General features: G+C 28.4%; 1 protein-coding gene across 1 annotated transcript; it reads left to right on the top strand.

Moving 5' to 3' along the window:
* Window positions 1-505: 505 nt before the first annotated feature.
* LOC132753911 (uncharacterized) lies at window positions 506-21,703 on the top strand (the record flags this gene model as incomplete). Its single annotated transcript, XM_060744462.1, has 3 exons — window positions 506-1,599; window positions 19,318-19,447; window positions 21,648-21,703. Coding segments are annotated over exons 1-3 (462 nt in total), but the record flags the coding sequence as incomplete, so codon positions are not given.
* Window positions 21,704-22,634: the final 931 nt, after the last annotated feature.

Genomic DNA, 22,634 nt, shown 5'->3' with positions numbered 1-22,634 from the left:
ACAATCACATACTTTAACAAGTTGAGGGCCACACTAACTCAGTCACATAATTAAACACGATGAGGGCCACGTTGCCACAGTCACATACGTTAACATGTTGAGGGCCTTATTGACTCAATGACATATTTTAACATACAGAGGACCACACTAACTCAGTCTCATACTTTAACATGTTGATTGTCTCACTGTCATATACACTATTATTTCTGGCGTATCACAGATTCTGTCATGTATTTAAGCATAGAGATTGCATTAAATAAGTATCTCTATTTTTACCCAATCAATCTCTCTTCAAGGCAACATATTATCCTTGCTTTTTTTAAAAGTCTAATAATTATTTTAGGGTTCGTGAGATCCTTTAAGGTGTAGTAACTTTAGGGTTTTGTTTGGAAACGAAATCTCCGCCTTATCAGATCAAAAGCGTTTAAATAAGTGGACCATCTTTATGCATTCTGATCTGGTTCGCTACTTGAATAAAAACAAACCCCTAATTATTTGTTAGTGTGATTTTGTCGATTAAGAAAATCGGTAAATAATATTTGAAGAACGCATTTTACAAAACGTAACATGCGAGGAGCGCAAACAAAAGTATCTTTTAACCTCAACTATTAGCGTTAAACATGCGAATCCACAAAATAAATAACCTCTTCGTTGTACGACAATAGGGCAGCTCAAATTAAGCACCGTGTCAAACACTTAAAACTTTTTCTACCGTTTTGAAGTAGTTGGATTATTACTCTAGTACTTGTTTTGCGACTAAAAGTCAGTTTTTAGCTTAAATTTTGTAAAGTTTGAGATACGAAGGCTTATATTTTCACACAAGAAGTAGGGAAAAAATAACTGAGCTTGGAATGAGATTGCAATATTTTTATTGTATATCAAAGGGACTTACGGTAGTGTTAAATGTGCCTTTAATACTGTTAAAATTTTAAATATACCTAAATGTATAACCGGACAGACGTTTATTTGTAAATGTTACAATTATAAAAATTGTGATCAAGGAACTCTCTCAGCATTAGATTGAAATAAGATCAGAGAATATTCGCCAGGATAAAGTTTATAAAGATAATTTTGAAAGTGTTATCTATGTTTTATCAACTGCAGTTTCCTCAGATAAAAAATCTTCATGGCGTTCTATAAACCATCTAGGAATTAAAAAAGTTGAAAGTTCGTTTTATTTTTTCTTGATACATATAGATCAAAATATGTATATTTGAAAGATAAACAGTTTATAATGTGAAAATAATACATCCTGTAACAAGTAAAATTTACTTTAAGTAAATGAATGTGATAACTTAGTATGTATATGGATAGTATTTATTGATGTCAGATATGCAGTTTTTATCATTTAAGAATTTTTTCAATGTATTAATATTGATGTATGTTATTGTGGACCCTCCGAGGGTGATAAGCCGAGGGAAAAGAGGAAGAATACATCAAAGAGACAATTCTATGAGAGATAAGGAGAGTATAGAAGTTAGTGATATTCATCAGTTCCCCTCAAATAGTTTAGAAGCAGACGAATACGGAGATTTAGAAGCAGACAAATACAGAGATTTACATGCTGATGAGTTAAACAATTACAGCACAAACGATAAGGTAGGAAACATTACTGAATCCTTTAGTTGTAGATATGTCCCTAAATTAATTGTGATATGTCCCTTAATTAATTGTATCATTTTTAAAAAAAAAATACGTATCATTTCAGCAAAATATTTTCTAATGAGTTATTTTCAAAGTTTAAGCGGGTGAAAGGTTTGTGCAACTGTAGTTGATTCGAAAAGTCTTGTTGTTTCCTCGCCTTTGCTTCTTTTCTTAAAAAAAATCGGTCGATACAAATAAACGAAAATCGGTCGATACAAATAAACGAAATAAACAATAAGTTATTTATTTATATTTTCATTACTGGACAATTGATTTATTACTAACACTAATCATGACATAAACATCTTTTAAATAAAAGAAAGTGTTTTGAACAAAAGAAATGTGTTACACAGGTGTTTGTGTTTAAGGCGACTTTTATTGTGACATATCGTCTACAAAGACAACTATTATATATAAATTGAGTATACATTCAATAAGTTCACACTAATGATGTAATAATGTTAGTGTTACAAAGGTGTTTGACAGATTAACATTGTAGTCCTCTTCAAAGTAATCATAAAATTATACTAGAAAACTGTTAGAATTTCACAGCCTACAAACAATAAAATGTAAATAAAAATAATGTTTATTTCAATTTGGTCTTTTTAGGCGACAAACGGGGACTACCGGGTACATTAAGGCCATTATTATTATCATATATATATTGCTGTCTTTGTTTCCTTTAATAAAATATGATAATCACCAGCCCCTATTTACCTTCATTAGCAACAAATCTACTAAATGTTAGTAGGCCTAGTATATAATGTTACATTGGACAGACTGTAGTCTTCACAGTTCACACAATTTATTTTGTTAAACGCATCATAAAAAAGAACATTTTTTTTAAAAATATGCAAACATGGAAACATGAAAAGTAAAATAAATGCTACAGTTATTGATTCTTATTTTTATAACAATTAGTTTGATAACATTTTGTTATGTTTATTTATTTTCACACTGATATCTGAATTACAGCTATTTAACAAAGGAGTTACGACTTTTCCCTGTTTGTAAAATGTTTTCTAAATTACAAGCTTGAAGATAAGAAAATGAGCAATGAAATTTATTTTTAATTCGAACAAATACTTAAAAAAATGAATTAATGAATGTGTTTATAATTTCTGATTCCGAGGTATAATTCAGTCAATCCAGCGAATCTACCATTAATTTCGCACCTATATAAATGTTCATCGTTTTTTGCTAATCAAGATTGACTACAGTATTCGTATACAATGGTTTACAGGATCTAATTAGACTCTAAATAAAATCATGTTAAGGTATTTACTCCCTTAAAACGCGAGTAAAACAATTATTTCCTTATCAAAGTCGTCAAACTGTAAATATCCTTAACAATGATAAAACCTCACTGAATATATAATTAATATGAAAACAAGACATAAGTAGGAATATGGCTTATTATTGGTATATCGACAATTCATTATTTGTGCTAATATATCGCCTGACGTCTGTAATACGTCGTCGCTATCATGGAATAAAGCATTCGTCGAATTGGAAAATCAGTTCTATATGCACAAAAAATAAAGAACATCGAAGAACCAGAAAATGACGAAAGCCACATCTATCTCTCGGAAAGCATCGGATGAAGAAAAACTGAAACGAAAAAATTATTATTAAAACTTTAACAAATCCAGTCTATATATACATTGAAACAAAAATTGTCAGTTATAAGCTGTTCTAATTAAGATAAATTGGGTGGGTGGGAGGGAAATACTAGTAAGATATGTTTCGCTACCAATGTAAAGCCTCGAATGGCCTAAAACACGCCGGTGCGTGCTTTTATACTCAGCACGAGAAAATGGAGCATTTTCCCGCCAATATTCATACGCTATATGAATATGCAAAACATAAGCAGACGACATTTTACCGACTTTGAAACGGAAATTATTATATTTCTTCACAATATCAAAATTTATCTGTGCAGGGAGCTGTCCCCGGACAAAAACACTCTCATCTAAAAAAAGGCGTATTGTAAAAGAGCCTTACCATTAAATTTGCAGGTAGGATATAAACTTTCCCATCAAATGTACAAGTAAAACAAAATCTCCGCTCTAAAACTTATTGGTAGAATATTATCTGTCACAACTAATACTTTATAATAATCATAATAATAATAATAATAATAAAATAATAATGATATAAATATGTACACTCATCAATGCGTGCTGAAAGATTTTTGGAAAGTGAAAGCTGCATGTTATATAATATTGTTGCCGTGACAAAATAATTCCAGTCAAAACGGCGATGAAATATAATATGAAGTAAAGAGAACATGATAAAATATCTTCTTATGTCTTCATTTCACACTTTATACATACAATTGACCTTCCTACAGACATATTAACAGTATCATTTATATCCTTTAGTAAATCATTTGGCGCCAAATTGGCTGGTGGCGTTTGATTTTTTTATTTGCTGTAAGTTTAAAGCTTCTTTGAAATTTAGACAAGTAAAAGAAAAGTGTGCGTCAACTATTTGAAAATGTTAAATTCGGATTCAATCGGATACATGAATTGTTTGCTTTCGTATAAAACTGGCTTTAGATACTAGCCGATGTTTTGACAAAAATTTCGTGTCATTGGTTCTGTTGTTACAATGATTAGATGTGTAAATATGACAGTCAATTAATCTTTTATCACTTCATAAAATGCCGTTTGGAGCCGCGAAATTTCACACGATAAAATATAGTATCACGATATTCTTCCGTTACAATAAGAAAACGACACAGAAAGTATTAGTATGTTGTTTTGTTCTGTACACAGTTTTAAGGCTAAAATGACACCAGTACTGGGATTGCAAGAACTTGTTCCGCAATCGCGCTACAATAAAAATGTTAAAACTAATGGAACTGGACGATTTATTGCAAACTCATAAACAATGTTTTGTCTCGTTTTGAATTGTATTATATGGACTTTTTCTGGGGTTTCATATATTTTATGTCTATTGCCTTTACGATAATTTATCCGTAATGATGTTTTAAAAGCAAAAAAGTGCAAAACATATCAAAGGGCTCCACTAAGGTTTTTTTTTTGACATGATGGGACTGAAAATATTTTTTCCAGATAAATGTACCATTTGGTGTTGGTTTAGACCACTAATCATTCGCGCACTTTGTTTTTCCGGAATAATTATTCAAAATGTAAAAAATGATCCAAAATGAAAAGCGTTTAAACAAATACAACAACTAAAAACAATCATAGCTTCAATAATATTGAAAATATGAATAAGAAAGAAAAAAATAACAACAAAGAACTACGCGGTCTCTATCTTACCACATGGATGACATATAACATAATAAATTATTGCACTATAAAACGCTCAATATAATTATTTTAATGTAAACACATCTTATTGGGTGCATCACACGAACCTTCCAACTATTGATCGAAGATTAATATGAGCCACGCCATGACAAAACCAACATAATGGGATTGCGACGAGCACACAAATACAGGAACACCGATCAGCCTTTCTTGTTAGAGGAAAAGCAGGCACAATACTTAGTGCCCGTCTACACCTATCCAAGTCTTGAATGCAAGTATCATATTCTCTTGAATTGGATAGTGTAGACACCCTACTTGAATGGTTTTTAACGAGAAATTATGTGACATCCATGAAGATAATTTCTTGCAAGAAAGTTAGAACACGTTCTATTTTTCTACAAGTTTTTGGCTGTCAAGACACTGTGACACAAAACATGTGCCCGAAAGTTTGATAGTGCTGTTATTTTTATTATTTTCTGACTTTTTGTTGTTGATTCAGTGTACATGTCCTTTGAATTTCAGTAAATGATTACAATGTCTTGATCAAAGGAACAAATCAATACGCTGATACACAGAAGAGCAAAAAAATAAAATAAATAAAAATAAATACATCGTAAAAAATGAAAAAGAGCTCTTTTTCAAGTAGAGTCAAAATGGATTTAAAATGATCTTGTTCATTTAGTGAATAACTTTCATCGAATAAAGAATTTGCATCAAAATAAATTTTTGTCACATTTTTTCAATTTTACTCCATTCTGTGTTAGCTAATTGCATCATTTTCCCGCTTTTTTTCACATATTTTACAGAAACATGATAGTCTTGCAAAGACAAAGGTATAAATCCTGGGCTATCTTAATGAGACATTTCAGTAAAAATTGTGCCTGAAAAAATGTTGAAAGGGCCATTTATTTAGCTTATCTAAATGTGACATGTAAGAAACTTGAATAGGTGTAGACACGGCCTTACTTTGTATAGAAATCATGAAGTACAAGAAGCATGATAAACATTCATAAAATGCACTTTTAGCATTTGCAACAGAGTTGTATTCAACAAAGTGTAATAACCTTATAATACTACACATTTTATATCTGTGACATTTGTGAATGAATAGAAAAAAGTGGAATACATTCAATAAATTAGAAAAAAGGTGTGTGTTTATGATGGTTTGGACAGATAATATCACTATTTTCTTGTTAAAGGAACTCCACTGAGGTTTAAAAGCCTAAAAACATAACTTTTTTTTAATTTCTTGCATAAATGAGCTGGGGCACATTAAACAGAAATATATGCAACGATAGTTAAGAAATATACTTTGAAATAAATTGAAAATCGTATTTCTATGCTTTCCTTAGCCCGATTTGAGTGAAAAGCGTTTAAAAGCTTTACATTTTGGGTCATTTTGTTACAATTTGAATAATTATTCTGGAAGTGCGTGAATGATCTGAAAGATTGCACAAAGATTATTGGTCTAAACTTACCTCAAATGGTACATTTATATGGAAAAAATATTTTCAGTCCCATCATGTCAAAATACCTCAGTGGAATCCCTTTAAAGTATGCCGACTGATAACTGATGAATAATTGATGTGAAATACCCCCTAGATGTTCATTCTAGCACCTGTATTGCTTGTTCCGTACTTTAATCCTTTCTAACATAGTCATCTATCATCATCATTATGATAATATTGTTTCTATATACATATTTCCCTATACTCTGTTATATGAACATCTACGGTAATTATATTTCCCTATACTCTGTTATATGAACATCAACGGTAATTATATTTCCCTATACTCTGTTATATGAACATCTACGGTAATTATATTTCCCTATACTCTGTTATATGAACATCTACTGTAATTATATTTCCCTATACTCTGTTATATGAACATCTACGGTAATTATATTTCCCTATACTCTGTTATATGAACATCTACGGTAATTATATTTCCCTATACTCTGTTATATGAACATCTACGGTAATTATATTTCCCTATACTCTGTTATATGAACATCTACGGTAATTATTTTGGATTACATTATACATGTATTATGTACACACAATGTTATCCCTCTATTCTGTGCTGTTCAACACAAAATGTATAACAATTAAAGTGTTTTTTTTATATATGTTTTGAAACAATGGAAAAAAAATAATAAAAGGCTCTTAGTCTTCCCTCTTAGAGTTTAAAATTTCATGAATGATAATTTAGAGGAAACAAAGAAATAGACCAAACATAATCGAATATTTATTTGTCGACCCGCCCTGTATATCAAGTTGAAATCAAACGCTACTTTGTTTACAAGATCTCTATGTTTAATTAAGCATGTGATATAAAGTTTATCAAGGCTCACTAGTTTTTAAGAAAAAAATATTCGAGTTCGTCACGCAAATTAAAAATAAAAATTGAAACAATGTATCTGTTGTTTTATTAATTATATTTAAATTTTAAAGAATAGTTACAAGTTGATAAACAAGTATTTTTGCAATGTTTACATTTAATCATTTCTAGAATACACCTAATGCACTCATTTATATCACCAGTTAATCAGAACATATAAGCCGCAAGTCTGTCGTGAAATAAACGCCCATCTAGCAGCATACGACAATGTAATTTCCCTAAATATTCGGGAAAAAAGGGGTTAAAAAAATTTGAAAAATGTACATGAAATGTTCCCCCCCCCTTTTGTGTGGGGTTTAACCAAAATATAAAATTTTTTGGGGGTTCATTTTTAAGCCTTTCCAACTAGGACAATTTAAAGTAAAAACCATTTAAATTTAGGGGGAAAAGCTTCGTAAACCCTAAAAATGAAAATGCACTGAGGGGATTGAACCGAAAACGTGATGGGCCCAAAATGGTTCGATATCAGCATCACTAACTATCCGGCCACGTATACAACATGTGCTTAGTTTATATAAAAAGTGCATTATCTAATTTATCTGCGTTCTATATGCAATATCTAAACGTTTTTCTTTCAAACATTAACATTAATAATTACTACAAAAACATAGTTCCATATCTTGAATATTAAAATTACGATTTTCTTGTTGTTGTTGTTGATGTTGTTGTTGTTATATAACATAACTTATGTGTCAGGACTAATTATTAGTTAATCTTTTATACTTCAAATGAAGTTCTCCAATCAGTTAGATTTTCATAAAATTTAACAATTTTTATACGCCATACTGGCCAAATAAGCCTGATATCAATTAAACCATCTGTCAATGTGGTTTTAATTTTGTTAAGTCATTCTGTTTTTATCGGAAAATAATTGAAATATTTTTGATCGATGAATTTCCGTATTTGTCTCATAGTTCGGGCGTGTCTACGGCCTAATTGATTTGCTTTTTGGTATCCGATTTATCTCTAATGATTGCATTCATTTTGTCATTCATAAGTTATTGGCCATAGTTCTATATTAAACTAGATCACTATTGCTCCGTAAATTGTTGAAACATTATCAAATTATGCATGTTCATTTTGATTTAGAACAGAAAGTATGCTTATTGACAGATTTTGACAAAAACAATGCTGACAGAATATAATTCATTTTAAATAGAGACAGTATTAAAGAAGAATCCTTCTAGATGACAACACAACATATTTCAATGATTTCATTAACGATACAGCAGAATCCGTTGTGAAAGACTTAAGAACGTCTAGTAGATTTTATAACATAATTTTAACATAACAAATAAATGATAGTGCAAGTGTACATTTTTACAAAAATAAAATAGTTATAATACTTGTAGTGTGATGCAAACTCGTATATTGAAAGTATTCATTTTTACATAAATAACAATAATACTTGTAGTGTGATGCAAACTCGTATATTGAAAGTATATATTTTTACATAAATAACAAAAATACTCGAGTGTGATGCATACTTGTATTATTGAAAGTATTCATTTTTACATAAATAACAATAATATTTGTAGTGTGATGTAAACTGTATATTGAAAGTTTTCTTTTTTTTACTTAAATAACAATAATACCTGTAGTGTGATGCAAACTCGTATATTGAAAGTATTCATTTTTACATGAATAACAATAATATTTCTAGTGTGATGCAAACTCGTATATTGAAAGTATACATATTTACATAAATAACAAAAATACTTGTAGTGTGATGCATACTCGTACATTTTGTAGATTGAAAGTTTTCATTTTTACATAACAAAACTACTTGTAGTGTGATGCATACTCGTACATTTTGTAGATTGAAAGTTTTCATTTTTACATAACAAAACTACTTGTAGTGTGATGCATACTCGTACATTTTGTAGATTGAAAGTATTCATTTTTACATAACAAAACTACTTGTAGTGTGATGCATACTCGTAAATTGAAAGTATTCATTTTTACATAAATAACAAAAATACTTGTAGTGTGATGCATACTCGTACATTTTGTATATTGAAAGTTTTCATTTTTACACATAAATAACAAAAATACAAGTCATAAATACAATGTTAAACATACAATTTCAAACTAAAGTCAATAATACATTTTACAACATACAATTTCATACTTAAGTCAATAATACAATGTACAACATACAATTTCATACTTAAGTCAATAATACAATGTACAACATACAATTTCATACTAAAAGCAATGATACATTGTACAACATACAATTTCATACTAAAGTCAATAATACAATGTACAACATACAATTTCATACTAAAGTCAATAATACAATGTACAACATACAATTTCATACTAAAAGCAATGATACATTGTACAACATACAATTTCATACTAAAAGCAATACTACATTGTACAACATACGATTTCATACTATAGCCAATAATACAATGTACAACATAAAATTTTCCTTTCATAAAAAAAGAAAGATACATTTTTAAAACATACAATTCCATACTTAAGTCAATAATACAATGTACAACATACAATTTCATACTAAAATCAATACTACAATGTACAACATACAATTTCATACTATAGCCAATAATACAATGTACAACATACAATTCCATACTAAAAAACAATGATACATTGTACAACATACGATTCCATACTTAAGTCAATAATACATTGTACACAACATACAATTTCATACTTAAGTCAATAATACAATGTATAACATACAATTTCATACTAAAAACAATGATACATTGTACAACATACAATTCCATACTTAAGTCAATAATACATTGTACAACATACAATTTCATACTTAAGTCAATAATACAATGTATAACATACAATTTCACACTAAAAACAATGATACATTGTACAACATACAATTTCATACTTAAGTCAATAATACAATTACAACATACAATTTCATACTAAAATCAATACTACAATGTACAACATACAATTTCATACTAAAAGCAATGTTACATTGTACAATATACAATTTAATACTAAAAGCAATGATACATTGTACAACATACAATTTCATACTAAAAGCAATGATACATTGTACAACATACAATTTCATACTTCCATACTAAAAGCAATGATACATTGTACAACATACAATTTCATACTTAAGTCAATACTACAATGTACAACATACAATTTCATACTAAAAGCAATGATACATTGTACAACATACAATTTCATACTAAAAGCAATGATACATTGTACAACATACAATTCCATACTTAAGTCAATAATACATTGTACAACATACAATTTCATACTTAAGTCAATAATACAATGTACAACATACAATTTCATACTAAAAACAATGATACATTGTACAACATACAATTTCATTACTTAAGTCAATATACAATGTACAACATACAATTTCATACTAAAATCAATACTACAATGTACAACATACAATTTCATACTAAAAGCAATGATTCATTGACAACATACAATTCCATACTAAAAGCAATGATACATTGTACAACATACAATTTCATACTTAAGTCCAATACTACAATGTACAACATACAATTTCATACTAAAAGCAATGATACATTGTACAACATACAATTCATACTAAAAGTCAATACTTACAATGTACAACAAAGTACAATTTCATTACTAAAAGCAATGATACATTGTACAACCCTTTTTAGACAATTTTCATTACTAAAAGCAATTTCACAATGTACAATTACAATTTTTCAGTACTAAAAGTCAATGATACAACACATACAATTTTCATACTATACGCCAATAATACAATGTACAACATTTACAAGGTCATACTAAAAGTCAATGATAACCATTTGTACAACATACAATTCCATACCCAAGTCAATAATACCCAATTGACAACATACAAAATTTCATACTAAAAGCAATGATACATTTTTACAACATACAACTTTTCCCCATAACGTTTAAGTACAATTATACATTGTACAACATACAATTTCATACTTAAATCAATAATTTACCAATGTTATAACATACAAATTTTCAACTAAAAAGCAATAATACAATTGTACCAACATTAAATTTCATTTACTAAAAGTCAAAAATGTTACATTGTACAAAAAATTAAAATTTTTCTATAAAAAGCAAAAATTTACTTTTGTAAACATAAAAATTTTTCATACAAAATAAATAATACATTTTTAAAAACAAACAATTTCTTTTACAAAAGGTAAATAAATCAAAATTTTAAACATAAAAATTTCTCCCTAAAGTAAATAATACTTTTGTACAAACATACAATTTTCATTCTAAAGTAAAATAATACATTTTTCCCAAACATAAAAATTTCATCTAACGTCAATAAAATGTAACAACATACAATTTCTTTAATAAACGTAATTTAATTTAAAAATGTAAAAAAACTACAATTTTCATACTAAAAGGGTAAATAATCAAGAAATTTAAAACAATTTCTTTTATTTTAAAAGGGTCAAAAAACAAGGGATACAAAATAAATTTTCCTAAAAAAAGAATGATACATTTTTAATTTATTTTTTTTTCTTCCCAAAGGGTCATAAAACAAGTACAAAAATAAAATTAAATTATAAAGTCAATAAAAAATGTACACAATAAAATTTCATTTTTTTAATTTTCAAAAAATTTAATTTTTAACAACATAAAATTTTTCCAAAATAAAAGAAAATGATACATTGTAACAACATAAAAATTTTCCCATACTAAAAAAATTTCTACAATGTCAAAAAAAATTTTTAAATACTAAGCCAATATAAAAATTGTTACAAAATACTTTTCTTTCTAAAGTCAATACTATAAATGAAAACTCCAATTTTTCAAAATGGGTCAATAATACACTTGAAAGCAAATAAAAATTTCATACAAAGTCAAAAATTTTAAAATGTCAAATAAAATTTCAAAAAACAAAAGCAATAATACATTGTACAACTTTACAATTTAAATAACTAAATAAATTTAATACTTGTACAAAAATAAAAATTTTCATAAAAAAAGCAAAAATACAATGTAAAACAAAAATTTTCTTTACAAACCCAATAAACTTTGAAACCCCAAATAAAAATTTTTCAAAACAAAAGAAAATAATACATATTAAAAACATAAAATTTCAATCCCAAAGTAAATTTCCACAATTTTTCAACTTTTACAATTTCATTTTTAAGTCATACTAAAAATTGTAAAAATTTACAATTTCATATTTAAACGTAAAATAAAAAGGGAAACAAAATAAAATTTTCCCCAATACAAAAAGGTCAATAATACAATGTAAACATACAATTTTCAATATAAAGTAAATAATACTTTGAAACAAAACTTTTCTACTAAAGTAAAATAATACATTGTACAAAATACAATTTCATACAAAAAGCCCAATTTAAAACAAAATTTACAACAAAAAATTTTCTTTACTAACGTCAATAATAAAATGTACAAAAAATACAATTTCATCCCTAAAGCTCAATACTCAATGTAAAACATAAATTTCATACTAAAAGTAAAATAATAAATGTACAACATACAATTTAAATATTTCGCTCAAAAAATACAATTTTAAAAACATACAATTTAATATTTAAAGTCAATAATAAAATGTAAAAACCCATAAAATTTTTCAAAACTAACGTAAAAATTTAAAAATGTACAACATAAAAACTTTACAATTTCAAAACAAAGTTCAAAAATACAATGTAAAAATACAATTTCATATAAAGTCAAAAACTAAATTAAAAACATAAAATTTTTCATACAAAAGTCAATACTAAAAGTAACAACAACTTTTTCATACTAAAGTCAATAAAAACCAATGTAGAACATACAATTTCAAAACTAACTCAATAAAAAATTGTACAACATCAATTTCATACAAAATCAAAAATAAATGTACAACTTTTACAATTTAAATACAAAAGTCAATACTACAAGGTAAAACATAAAATTTTTCTAAAAATCAAAAATTCAATGTCAAACATACAATTTCAAAACAAAACGCAATATACAATGTCAACTTTAAAATTTTTCAAAACTAAAAGTCAAAAAATACAATTCAACAATACAATTCATACAAAGTCAATACTCAATTTTACAAAATCCCAATTTCATCAAAAAGTCAATAAAAAATTTTAAAACATACAATTTAAATACTAACGTAATAAAAAAAAAATGTAAAAAATACAATTTCATACAAACCCTTTAAATAAAACAAATGTACAAACATAAAATTTAAATACTAAGTAATATAAATGTTCAACTTTACAATTTTCAAACTAAAGAAATAATAAAATTGTTCAAACCAATACAATTTCATCCCTAACGTCAATACTAAAATTTATAACTTTAAAATTTTTATACTAAAGCCCTTTAAACAATGTACAACATAAATTTCAAAACTAAGTAATACTACAATGAAACAACATAAAATTTCAAAAAAAAAGTAAATAATACAATGTCAACATAAAAATTTTCAACTAAAGTCAATAATACTTTTGAAACAAACTTTAAAAATTTAATACTAACGTCAATACTACAATGTACAACATACAATTTCATACTAACGTCAATACTACAATGTACAACATACAATTTCATACTAAAGTCAAAAACTCCCAATGTCAACATCTTTTTCAAAACAAAAAGCCCCAATAAACAATGTACAACTTTAAAATTTTCATACTAAGCCCAAAATACAATTTTAAACATAAAAATTTTCATAAAAAAAGTCAATACTAAATGAAACAAATAAATTTAAATACTAACGTCAATAAACAAGGGTACGACAACAATTTCAAAATAAAGTAAATACTAAATTTTAAAACCCTAAAATTTTCATATTTAAAGTCAATACAAACAATGTCCAAATAAAAAATTTCATACTTAACGTAAAATAAAAAATGAAACCCTTTCCCAAATTTATACTAAGTCAAAAAATAATGTACGCCATACAATTTCATACTAAAGCAATACTACAATGAAAAATAAAAATTTCATACAAAGTAAAAATAAATGTACAACATATTTTTTAAATACTCCCGCCCAATAATAAAATTAAAAAAACAACAATTTCATTTTAAGCAATAATACAAGTACAAATAAATTTCATATTTTAAAGCAAAAAAATCAATGTACAACTACAATTTAAAAACTAACGCCCAATAATACAAATGTAAAACATAAAATTTATACAAAACGCCAATAATACATGTACAACATACAATTTATACAAAAGGGTAAAAATTTAAATTGTACAACATAAAATTTTCAAAACTAAGTCAAAAATAAAAATGTACAACATAAAATTTATACAAAACGTAAAAATACAATGAAACAACAAAACAATTTCATAAAAAATCAATACTACAATTTTAAAAACAAAACAATTTCATACAAACTAAAAATACTAAAGTACAACAACAATTTCATATTTAAATTTTCAAAAACCACAATGTACAAAAAATAAAAATTTTCATACAAAAGGTCCTACTAAAAGGTTAAAACATAAAATTTATACTAACGTCAAATACTACAATGTAAAAACAATTTTCTTTACAAAAAGTAAATACTAAAAAATTAAACAACATAAAATTTTCTACAAAGTAAATGAATACATTGTTCAACATCCCAATTTTCAATATAACGCCCAATACTACAATGTACAACATAAAATTTCAAAACTAACGCCCAATACAAACCAATGTACAACAAAACCAATTTTTCATACTAAAGTAAATACTAAAATTTTGTACAAATTTAAATTTTCCCCTTTTACTAAAGTAAATTACTACAAGTAAAAAACCATAAAATTTTTCAAAACAAAAGTCAATCCCTTAAAAATGTACAACTTTTTTCCCCTATGTTTACCCCTCACCCCCATACCCTTATTTTTTGGCCCCCCAATATTTTTTTTAGTAAACCCTTTCCCTTTAAATTTGACCTTGGATGTTTTTTAACTTTTTTTTTTAATGCCTACCCAAACTCTAATTGCATTTTTTCCCCTTGTTTTTGCTTTAAAATAACTTAAACCCTAAAAGGGGAAACCAGCCCCCAGGGTTTATGTTTAAAGTACAAAGGGAAGTTATTATAAGTCCCCTTTTGACTAAAATTTAACATAACCTAAAAAGAAAAAAAACGCTCATTTAAAGGGGGCGTTTACTTTTAAAAGGGTAATGATAAACCCATTTTTTCCCCTAAATTTTTGTTTCAATCATTTTTTCCCTTTTTAATCAGGGCAAAATTTAAAAAAATTATTTGCGCAAGTTTTTTTGGGTTTTTAAAAATTTTTTAAACTTCCCTTTTTTGAGTCCAAAGAATCAAACCCTAGTTTTTATTTACGTGAAAGTGAATCAAGTTGCATTTTTTATATTGTCCCATATAATCTTGGAATTTTTCACAATGTTCAAGAAAAAAAAAGGGGAAATTTTCGGGTTTTGACGGGAAAAAAATTTTCCCTCTGTCCGGTTGAGTTTTTCCTTTTTTTGTTACGGGGGAAACAAATATCCCGCCAGTTTTTGTTTAAAAAAGGGAAAGTTTTTTTGATTTTTTTTTCAGGGAATATGTAAGGGGTCGTTGCAAATACCCAAACCTTCGGGTTTTGAAAAGAAATTTTAGTGAATTTTTTTTGGAAATTAAAAACAACAAAAGAAGTGGAAAAGGGGGGGGAAACCCTTTATTTCAAAATAGTTTAAACTGAACTTACCTGTTTTTTATCGGGTTTTATTTACTATTAATTTATTTTTTCATTTTTTCACCAAAAATTTATCAATTTTTTTTAAAAATGCCCGAAAAAATGAAATTGAAAAAATTCAAACTTTTTAAATAATATTTCGTTTCAGCAGAAAACCGGGGCCCCTTTTTTACAAAAAATGTGCTCCCGCTCTAATTTCGTATTTTGAAATATTTAAACATTTTTTTTTTTTTTTTTTTTTTGGTTATTTTGGGTTTTTGGGTTCATTCTTTTTGCTGCCAAACTTTTTCTAAAAGGGTTGGTGGCTGATTTGGGGAACGTTTTTGTGCTTTCGTCCCAAACCCGGCCGTTGTCGGATTTTTTGGTCTTGCCCGGCCTTTCGCTAACGTTTGTCCCGGCCAAAGGGTTGCTTTTGGTCGTGTGGCGTGTTTTTGGGCAAATTCACATTTTTCCGCTCGGTTTCAAATCTAAGGGTTTTGGTTTAAAAACCCCCAAAGAGTGGGCAATCGCGACAACGCGTCGTACGACAAACCGCCATTTGCCGTGTTTCCCGGGCTATATACAGTACGCTCACCCCCGGGTTTTTTGTTTTTTCCGCGATACCCCCGGGGAAAACGTTTTTTTTTTATCGGGGAAACAAACGGGGGGGTTCGTCCGCGATGAAAGTTTTAATTTCCCCCCGCGATCCCCGGTGTTCAGTTTTTCCACCGCGGAAAAAAATTCTGCCCGCCCGTTTTTCCCATTCGCCCGATAAAACCCAGTCACCCTTTTTCCCGGGGGGGGAACCCCCGGGTCATTTTGGTTTTTTAAAAATTTAACCTCCAAAAATAATAGACTTTTTATTATTTTTTTAACTCATCTTTTTACACAATGACTTGAAAATTTGACCACAATCGTCTCCTTAAATGTTATTTACGTTAAATTTTTTGAACGAACATAATTACCTGTACCGTTTTTTTTTGGGTTTTTTTTAAAATATTTTGTTAAAAACGACCACAAAACTTTTCGTCCACATACCAATATTTTACAACTGAAATCGTCTTTTATCACTGTCATTTTTTCTTTTCTCATTCCTTGTAGTTCTCAAAGTATTATTGCTGTTAAACTATATGGAGCCATAAATATGATACTTAGTATAAAAAAGGACATTTGTGCTGATTTCTCAATGATGACTGACGCTACAGTACATGTCCTGTAAGAGGTCGATGAGTGTGAATACAAGACAAGACATAAATAAAATACATGTACATATCATTCTTAGAAATAAAAGAAAAATATATTTAAACCATCTATAAGATTTTATTTGTATGCGATTATATTCTTTAAAAACGGGTACACTTGTTTGTTTGTGTTTTTTACAGTAAAAAATCGACATGAGAAATAGTTTTTGTATACTGTACATACCGTATATTTGTTTGACACAAATTTACCCATTAAAAAAATAATAATTAGGCTGCCTTTTACAAATCATAAAATTACATTATTATCCTCGGAATTAATTTCAATGAAAACTTAATACAATAAATACAAGAAAGCAAAGACAATTACGTTCAATTGTATGTACTTAAAACTACATGTTGTCTACAAATACTATTATTCCCATGAACAATAATATCTTAAGATTTAAAAATAAAATGAAATATTTTTAAAAATTTAAAATCGTCGATGGAAGTTCTTAGAAAATAACTGCCATTTGTTGTTTGCCTTATATAACTGTAGTACATTTCTGTTCATAATAAAATAACAAAAAGTATAAAGTCAAGTTAACAAAATTCTGCAAAAAAATCTATAAAAAAGTAAAAAAGAACAAACAAACAAACTACTAAAACAAAAAAGAAAATAGACTTCAACAGTTGATACCCAAAACTTCAAAACATATACATTACGCTCACCCCTGTAATTAGAAAAATTAAAAGATACATTTAATGTATTTTTTGAAAATAAACCTTTCTTTTATGTTCCAAAATAAAATTTTAAACTTTATGATCAACATGCAAAAAAACAAAATGTAAAAACGCATGAAAGAGACGCCCTAATATTGCCTGAAAAATTGTTGGGGGTTACGTTTTCAAAGTTTTTAAATCAGAAAAAAAGCTGGCATATAAATTTTGTAGTATTTTTTTCCCATAAATGCATATCCCAAATTTTTCATTATTTTTTTCAAGTTTCCTACCCATGAAGTTGCGACGCAATGTTTTTATCTTGATGTCAAATACTATTAACATTACCCAACACAATAACAAGAAAAAGAAAAAGAAATATGATTTGTACATGTATTTTTTAAAATAAAAAAAAAACAAAAAAATTTTACATTAGTTTATGTACAAAAATGTTCAGACGTACGTATACTGATTTTTAAAACAGTAATTAATTTTTAAAATTTTTAAAGGGGTTTCCAGCGTTTCCCGGGTTTTTGACCGCCCGTTCCTCCGAAATTTTTTCCACTCGTTCCCCGGGGGGAAAACGGTTTAGCCGCCGATTTATGTCGCGGGGGTAAATTTTTCTCTCCGGGGTTTTCCGCGGACAATACCGAGTAAATTTTCTTTCCGGGGAAAACCTTTCATCCGCGGGTCACGGGGGTTTTTTAAAAAAGTCGCGTGAGCGTACTGTACAGGACGACAAAACGACAGTGCGACAACGCGCCGTTTGGCGCTTTGTCGTGTTGTCGCTAGCTACAAGACGAGAAGGCGATAACGATATAGGTTGCGTTGTCGCTATCGACAACGCAACGCGCAATGTACCAAATCAGCCACCATACATAGGCGACACTAATTTGTTACAATAATAATGTGGACGCTGACTGATATTTTTATTGATTTTTGTAGTGTAGTATTTAGAAAATAAACTGACATTTTAGAACATGTCTAAAGTACGGACTCGTTAAAGGGCCTTCATGATGTGTAAGTCGACTGATTTTAATTCGAATTAATTAGAAGTTTTAACACAAATCAATAATTTTATTTACAAGGATTAAAAAAACGTTTATTTCGCCGAACATTTTCTCGATACAGTATGCTTGAAGTTTTTATTTATGCGAAAATGTATTTTATTTTATGTCTTTTGTAAAACATTTGTCTTTTGACAAAAATCGCCTTGATGAAAAAACTTCAATCATTTTGAGAAAAGTGACCAAGACTTACAAAAATGATCTAGACTTCGTGAATAAAATGAACTGATTTGTGTTAAATAATCTAAAATCGAACAAAAATCAGTAGGCTTACACCTAATGATCGCCACTAAATGGAGACCCTTTAACGTTTCCGTACTAAAGGAATCAACCAATCGACAATAATTTGAACGTTTCAGGAAGTGGAAAAAAGTCGACATAAACGTATAGATCCTAAAGGGAGCTGGCTAACATTTGTAAATCGTTTAGGAGATAGCAAGCCAGACAGACGGAAACGAAAAAAGAAAAGAAAGAGGAAAAGAAATTTTGGTGAGTTTCGCTTAGTTTTTATTGGATATACCGGGACGTCTATATGTACATTACTAAAGATCATTTGTAGCTCAGGGCCCTTTTCTAGTGTACAATATCTTTTTTCATTTTAGTGGCAAGAGCCAATTTAATAATATACTTCGAATCTTTGAAAGGGAAATAGAATCGAACCAAAAACTACGCGGTTTTAAACTTTCCCTATATCGGACATAGCGTACATTGTCTGAAATGCTTTTTTTATAGTAACACAAATTTTTTTAAAAACCATTAAGAAAAAACATGTTAAGTTTTTGCTTTTAATTTTGCAAAAATGTAATTTCGGTTTCAAAAGAAAAATATAATATTTTCAAATTGTTTTTCCTTATAGTTTCAAACTTTTTAAATATTGGATTTATTTGGTTTTGTCTTACTTGCTTTTTTGAAAGTACTGGTTTAAACTGATGAATTTTTTACAAAACAAAACTTTTTTTTACTTAATTTTTATATGTTAAGCAAAATAAACGGTTATAACGAAAAAGTATTTCTACAAGACTCCGGCTTCCCGATATCATTTTTTTTTTTGGACCGATCATCAATCTTCCGTTTTTCTTAAATTTTTTAAATCCGTCTAAAAATTTTAGATTTCACAATGGAGAGCATGGTGGGCAATGCTATTCAAGGGAAAACAAGATTTTTTTTTATCTTACTTGATTTTTGAAATGATGCCCTCACAATTTTAAAACTCTCATCTTTTTGTTTAATAAAACAGGAGGACCTAATTTATTATAAGAGGACAGATGTGTTTTAATTTGTTTAAAAAAATGACTTGAAAAATGATAACGTTTTGTACTTTTTTTTGTGATTTATTTTTGATTTGAAAGATGAATAACCCTTTTGTCTTGTATGTGTTGATTTATAATGACCAGGGAAGAATATCATTTTGTAGTTTTATGTATGTGACGTTTATTTTGATTTGGAAGATGAATATCATTTTTGCACTTGTTGTATGTTTTTGGAAAATGAATAGAATTTTTTCTTGTAGTATGGATGCTTATAAAATGACTTGAAAGTGAATAAAGTTTTTTACTTGTTTATGTGTGAGCTTATTTTTGATTTGAAAAAAGATATCTTTGTACTTTTTATTTATGTGATTTTTTTTTTTTTATTTTTATTTGGGTTTAAATCCCTGTTTGCTAGAAGCGAAAATAAAACCCCTCCTTCATAGACTTTCATTTTTATTTTGAAGACTTTTCAACTCAAGATTTTAACAAATATTCCAAATTTTTAATGTAAATTTTACAAACAGATGTTTACTCTCTCTGTAAAAAATTAATTCATTTATACATAAAATTTTAAGTCAACGCTATTCATAATATCCAAAACATAAAAAAAGATATAATAAATAAAAACAATCCTTTTAATGTATTTTAAAACAATTTAAGATATATATATTTTTTTATTAATTATCAGTTAGGACCCCCCGGGGGCCCGCAGGACCTCCCCCATAGCCCCGCAGAGAAAATTTTAAAAGAAGAAAACATTCCCGGGCTAGAGCATCTGATAAAAGGTTTTTTAAAATTAAACTTTAAATTTATCTCCAACGAATTCTCGGTCATAAATGCGATTCCCAAAATGACACCAGACTGGTTAGTTTACAGTGATTTAATATAAGTTGCAAGAACATGTTTTACAATCGAGCTTGAATAGATTTGTTTTTTTTTTAAATTAAAATATCGAATTTTTAAAATTTTTTTTCATATACAATCAGGAAAAAAATTTGAAAACCCAATACTTTTTAAGTAAATAAGATCGATGCTCACACACGCGCACACACGCGCGCGCGCACACACACAGAGGTGGGCTTACATGGCGAGGTGAGTGTAGGTATTGGTAGGTTTACCCTCACTTTGTATTGGCTAAAACAACACATTCACCTCGCCATGTAAAGTATACCAGCCCACCTATCTGTGTGTGTGCGTGCGCGCGCGTGTGTGTGCGTGCATCACAGCAATACAACATTTACAGTTTATAGAATGAATGTCATATTACAACGGGTGGACTCAAATGCACGGAGGGATAACTGACATTAAACCAAGAGTATTGTTGTAAACGACGTAAATTTTATTAAACGTTGTGAATCGTTCAAATAATCGCGTTCTTTCACTACATCCTTTAAAAAACAACAACAAAAAACTTATCTTTGTTGTACTTTATATTATAGAAGAAGCCACTAGAAGAGCACAACAAATGTTTGCTGACATGATGAGTGAAAATTTGGTGAGTGATACGCCTTTTACCTGAACTTTTTTGCTACAGATGTTTTTATGGCAATTAGGGCAACTATAGTGATTTAGTGTTTTATATGGAATCATTTCCCCTTTGTTTACCTTTGTTACCCCCTTATACAGCCATTTCACGTTTTTATTACTATTAGCATTGCCCATTTTTGAAGCGGCCCTTTAGTTTTTTAAAAGGTTTAAATTTATTATTTTTTAGATCGATCTTTATATTTTTTGTCAAATCAAAAAAAATTGGTTAAAAAGCTAAAAATAATAAAAAACACTAATGAAAACCCTCGTCCGGGGTCCCAAAAGGGTTTTTTCCCAAACTTCTATTTTTATAAAAAAAGGTCATGCACGTTATTGCTTGGGGAAGGCATGCACTTTTTTTTTAGGTTTTATTGTGGAATATTAGTTTGAAAACAGCACATTTTAGTGCTGACAAACCCGCTCGTATCTATCTTTAACATATTTTGTCAAGCCCCTTGATGTTGGTAAAGAAAATTTTTCGCCCCTCTTCTGGTATCGAAGTCTTTGTATAATTGAAGCTGACTGGGGAACAGATAAAAAACTTATTGGTTCCGAAAAATCGTATTTCCGGAGCCCAAACTCCGGCACCCGGGTTGCTACGGCCTCAAACCCCGTAAGGGGAAATGCGTAGGAATTTCCCGGAGCCTTTCATATTATCAAATTTCTTCTGGTTTCCCCAAAATCCCAAACCCTTGGTCCTCTTCTTTTTTTTGTCTATATCAATATATTTTTTTGATATAAAATTTCCAATATTAACTATTTGCCCCGGAAAACAAGCCCGTATAATTGTGGAAAATCTGTCAACAGCTGCGAATATTTTTAATGATATCTGAAGAAAGTCAATAATTGGGTGGGGGGGGGGAATGGCAGGTTACTTTCAACCAAATAAATGAATATTA

The sequence above is a fragment of the Ruditapes philippinarum genome, unplaced genomic scaffold (assembly GCF_026571515.1).
Source record: "Ruditapes philippinarum isolate M1 unplaced genomic scaffold, ASM2657151v2 ctg3541_1_1_1_1, whole genome shotgun sequence".
NCBI classification, from domain to species: Eukaryota; Metazoa; Mollusca; class Bivalvia; order Venerida; family Veneridae; genus Ruditapes; species Ruditapes philippinarum.
Note: the sequence above shows the minus strand (reverse complement) of the source record. Positions and strands in the feature narration are given on the sequence as shown.